This window comes from Prunus persica, chromosome G4 (assembly GCF_000346465.2).
Source record: "Prunus persica cultivar Lovell chromosome G4, Prunus_persica_NCBIv2, whole genome shotgun sequence".
NCBI classification, from domain to species: domain Eukaryota; kingdom Viridiplantae; phylum Streptophyta; class Magnoliopsida; order Rosales; family Rosaceae; genus Prunus; species Prunus persica.
The window spans coordinates 9,847,618-9,851,931 of record NC_034012.1 but is presented as its reverse complement, the minus strand read 5'-3'; the positions used below and the strand labels follow the sequence as shown (position 1 = coordinate 9,851,931).

The 4,314-nt window shown below is 43.2% G+C and overlaps 1 protein-coding gene across 1 annotated transcript; it reads right to left on the bottom strand.

Moving 5' to 3' along the window:
- LOC18780182 (receptor-like protein 2) lies at nt 2,419–4,112 on the bottom strand. Its single transcript, XM_020562258.1, has 2 exons — nt 3,674–4,112; nt 2,419–2,822 (listed from the first exon to the last, which is right to left on the bottom strand). The coding sequence occupies exons 1-2, from the start codon at nt 4,110–4,112 to the stop codon at nt 2,419–2,421; spliced, it is 843 nt and encodes a 280-aa protein (XP_020417847.1).

Sequence of the window (4,314 nt, the reverse complement as noted above, 5' to 3'; positions counted from 1 at the left end):
CTGTAGCCGAAAGGGTGAGCTCGGGTGTGGAGTTTTTTCCGTCGCCGGAATTTCTCTACACACCCACGCGCTGCCGGCGCGTGTGGCGGCGCGTGGGCGAGGCTGGTGAAGCTGCAAATTAACCCAAAGAGATCCTTAGGTTGTCACGAGTGCGTAGGATTTCGCGGATCTCAATTCGGACGTCGTTTGACTATCGAACGGATAATCGCATAGTATGCGTTATCCGGGTTCGATAGGTTGGGACCGTCGGATGGTCCCAAATTTAATATATGTTAATCTAGGTATTTCTAGGATCGTGTAGGAATTCACGGATCGTGAATCGGAGCCCCGGATGTTCCGAATAATAATTTTAATTTTATATTTTATATTAACCGTCAGATCGTGCGATCGTGAGCAATCCGACCGTCCGATCTGAACCAAACTTGCAGGACAAGTGTCCTATACCTGGTAGAACCCATAGGGACTTCCGGATCGGAAATTGGAGGTCGTGGGTTTTGTAGGTCGGGTTGACCAGGGTTAGAGTAGTTTGACCCTTGGTTGACCGTGAGTCTCCCGGAGTAATCTCACCTTTCTACGGGGGATTATCGGGTGCTAGATGATTGTGGAGGGTTACACAATATAAGAATTAATATTATATAAATATAATTATATGTGGTTGTACAAGGGTACAACAAAGTCTAGAAATGTCAGTTTGGAGTGCTATACGCACTACTTTAGGTACCTCCTCGGATGTTGGATCCATTACAAGCACCACCAAGTGAAATTGAGGTCCCGCGTGGCGTAGGTTATCCGGCGCTGGGACAGACCCCATACGTGGCGTTGGTTGTACCGGCGTATGGGGAGCTATGTGATATTGTGTCGAGGTCGCACGTGGCGTAGGTTATCCGGCGTGTCGACAAACCCCATACGTGGCGTTGGTTGTACCGGCGTATGGGGAGCTTTGTGATATAATATTGAGGTCCCGCGTGGCTTAGGTTATCCGGCGTTGGGACAGGCCCCATACGTGGCGTTGGTTGTACCGGCGTATGGGGAGTTATGTGATATGATGTGCAGGTTTCACGTGGCGTAGGTTATCCGACGTTGAGACAGACCCCATACGTGGCGTTGGTTGTACCGGCGTATGGGGAGATTATATGAAATACAAAGAAATGAAATAAGGTATCGCCCAAGTGGGGAATTGAGTTTTAGGGAAGAACTACGTGTGGCTTGATCCCTCAAGGAGGGTACGTAGGCAGCCTAAGGTTATTAGGTGCAGCCGCAGACTAAATGTTAGTCATATTTGGTATTTGAATGGTTTGGTAGTTGGATAGGAATTATTGAAAGGCCGAAGGCCATTTGTGTGAATTGCATGAAATTATATTGTGCATGCTGCCAGTTGGGAATATTAAATGTGTTTTTATGCAGGTTGAAATTTTGGGAAATGTCCAATTTATAGGGGAGACTGCCGAAATTTCGGCAGGAAGTCTCGGTCTTTAGTGATCGGGTCTGACATCGGAGTGATGTCAGGAATTCCAAAGGGTTCGTCTCGGGTTTTGAGAAAATTCGGGGCGGGTCCTTAAAGAGGGTACGTAGGCAGCCTAAGGTTATTAGGTGCAGCCGCAGACTAAATGTTAGTCATAAAATTTATTTGAATTGGTTGTTAGCGGGTCTGGTAGTTGGTTGAAAATTATTGAAGGGCCGAAGGCCATTTGTGTGAATTGCATGAAATTATATTGTGCATGCTGCCAGTTGTGAATATTAAATGCGTTTTTATGCAGGTTGTAATTTTGGGGAATGTCCAATTTATAAGGGAGACTCTGCCGAAATTTCGGCAGGAAGTCTCGACCCTAAGTAAGTGGGCCTGGCATCGGAGTGATGTCAGGAATTCCAAAGGGTTCGCCTCGGGTTTATGAAAAATTCGGGGCGGGTCCTTTCATTAGAAGCCCTGAACGCACACCTATATATGTATGTGTTTCTTCCTCCTTAATGTCAACAAGTAATGAACCAAGTTAAAAGACAGGAAAACAAATGGAGACTTCAATATTCAAACATAACCTTTGAGACCCACATGCCAAAGCACAGCAGCAAGGGAATTCCAATCCAAAACACATTAATTTGGATTTCTTCTCTAATATCAATTGCACTTTCACATTCAGGAGATTTTTTATTTTTTATTTTTCTATATTAGCAATAGACATTAATCTTCCTTACTGAGACATAGACATCAATCCTTCACAATTGACAACCGTATTATATGCATATGCATCAGTTTTCATATATTCGGACTGAGTATGCAAAATAAAAAGTACAATATTAATAATATATATCTAGCCTCTAAGCCTTCTTTTCATCCTGTTCAGGGGGACTATTATCATCACATAGAGGAGCATATCTTGTAGATTGTGTACGAATCGAAAATATGTGTATCTCCATGTTTTATTAATAATTGTTCACATCTTTATTGTTCTTATTATCTGCATCAATGCACCTACTTGGTCCGCATTTATTTGGGAGTGGGGCACCACAAAAATCTGGATTCCCCTCAAAGGCAGAAGCATTGAAGCTTTGGAGCTGGGTGCCTGTTGGTATTGGTCCTTTGAGGTTATTGTATGAGGCCTTAAATTCTTTCAAGAAATTAAGGCTTGCCAATGATGATGGCATTATTCCAGACAAGTGATTCATGGAGAGTTTCAAAACCTTTAAACTTTTTAAGTTAGATATTTGGTCTGGAATGATATTAGAGAAGTTGTTGGAGTCAAGAACCAACATGTAGAGAAGCTGCAATTGGCCGATATCAGTACGTGTATCACCAACAATGTTATTCTTAGATAGGTCTATCGTTGCTAGATAAAAATACAATTTTTGTGGTAGAGTTGAACAGAAGCTGCCGTTGCCTAAGACAGGCAATTCAAATTCATATTGGTCTCCTTGAGATGCAATAGGTTCATAAACCAACCTTGGTAGTCGACAAAGTTGCTGTGGAAATTCACCTGAAATTTGGTTGTTTGGGAAGCTTATATAAAGCAGTCTAGGAAGATTCCCCAACCAACTTGGAATTGGCCCTGTGATTTGATTAAAACCCCTGTGAGGTTGGTGAATCGGTTGTAAGCAATTGTCACATCCCGGGATCGGCTTCGCTGTAGCACGATATTGTCTGTTTGCCTCGTGAAGGCATGTACATATAAGGCACATCATCCCCTCTCCGTTGGTCAATGTGGGATGTTACAATCCACCCCCTTAGGGACCAGACGTCCTCCTCGGCACACTCGCACCACACGGCAAAGTGGCTCTTGATACCATTTTGTCACACCCCGGATCGGCTCCGCAATAGCACGATATTGTCCGCTTTGGGCCCCCCATACCCTCACAGTTTTGTTTCTGGAAACTCACCAGCACTTCTCAGTGGGTCACCCATCCTGGAATTGCTCTAGCCCAAACTCGGTTAACTTTGAAGTTCCCATGACTCCGAAGCAAGTGAACTCCCAAAAGGCCTCATGCTAGATACAGATGGGCATATACATATAAGGCACATCACCCCCTCTCCGTTGGTCGATGTGAGATATTACAGCAAGCGAGAAGAAGGACAAGGATTTCAATGAAAGAATCTCGGCTTCTATTTGTCCCTCTAGATGATTTCTAGACAATCGAATGGCTTTTAAAGACCGACATGCATAAAGGCTTACTGGAATCATACCAGTGAAGTTATTCATCCTTAGGTCAAGTTTAGTAAGTTGAGTAAGTCTGGAAAAATCAAGCATGGAGATATCTCCTTCCAAGTCGTTGGATCCCAAACGCCATTCTACAAGGTTTGTGCAATTCATCAAAGACTGGGGCAAAGGACCTTCTAAATTGTTGAAATCAAGGGTCATAAATTTCAATTTGGAGAGCTCCCCCAAATTGGGAGTAAGCTTGCCGCCAAAATGATTAAAGGCGAGGTCAAGGATGGCAAGGTTGGTGAGGTTGACAATTTTATCACTAATGGCTCCAAGTAGTGAATTGAGAGGGTAATGCAATTTCTTAAAGTTTGGTAGCATTATAGATATCTTTTGGAAGTAATCCTGAGAGGTTATTGTGATTGGCACGAAAAACCTGCAGTTCAGAACACTTCCATAACCCAGGAGCAAGGTTGCCATTAAATAGATTGGAAGAAAAATCCAATAGCCTAAGGAAGGGAGAAGAATGTTTGAGACAAATAGAGGATGTGACATACCTTGTGAAGCCATTGTTGCTGACATTGAAACTCAAACTATTGTTGATTTTTCCAAACTTACTCACTTCTTTGGTGCAATTCCATCTTCATTCTTCCAACAAGCAAGCAGCTTAACTAGTTTCAAT

What these genes read in the sequence shown, in the direction of transcription:
- LOC18780182 (XM_020562258.1), bottom strand. Translation starts at nt 4,112, where the DNA reads ATGGCAACCTTGCTCCTGGGTTATGGAAGTGTTCTGAACTGCAGGTTT. An exon ending in AAGGATGAATAACTTCACTG is followed by an intron (nt 2,823 to 3,673) that starts GTATGATTCCAG and finishes ATTTTTATCTAG; the next exon opens with CAACGATAGACCTATCTAAG.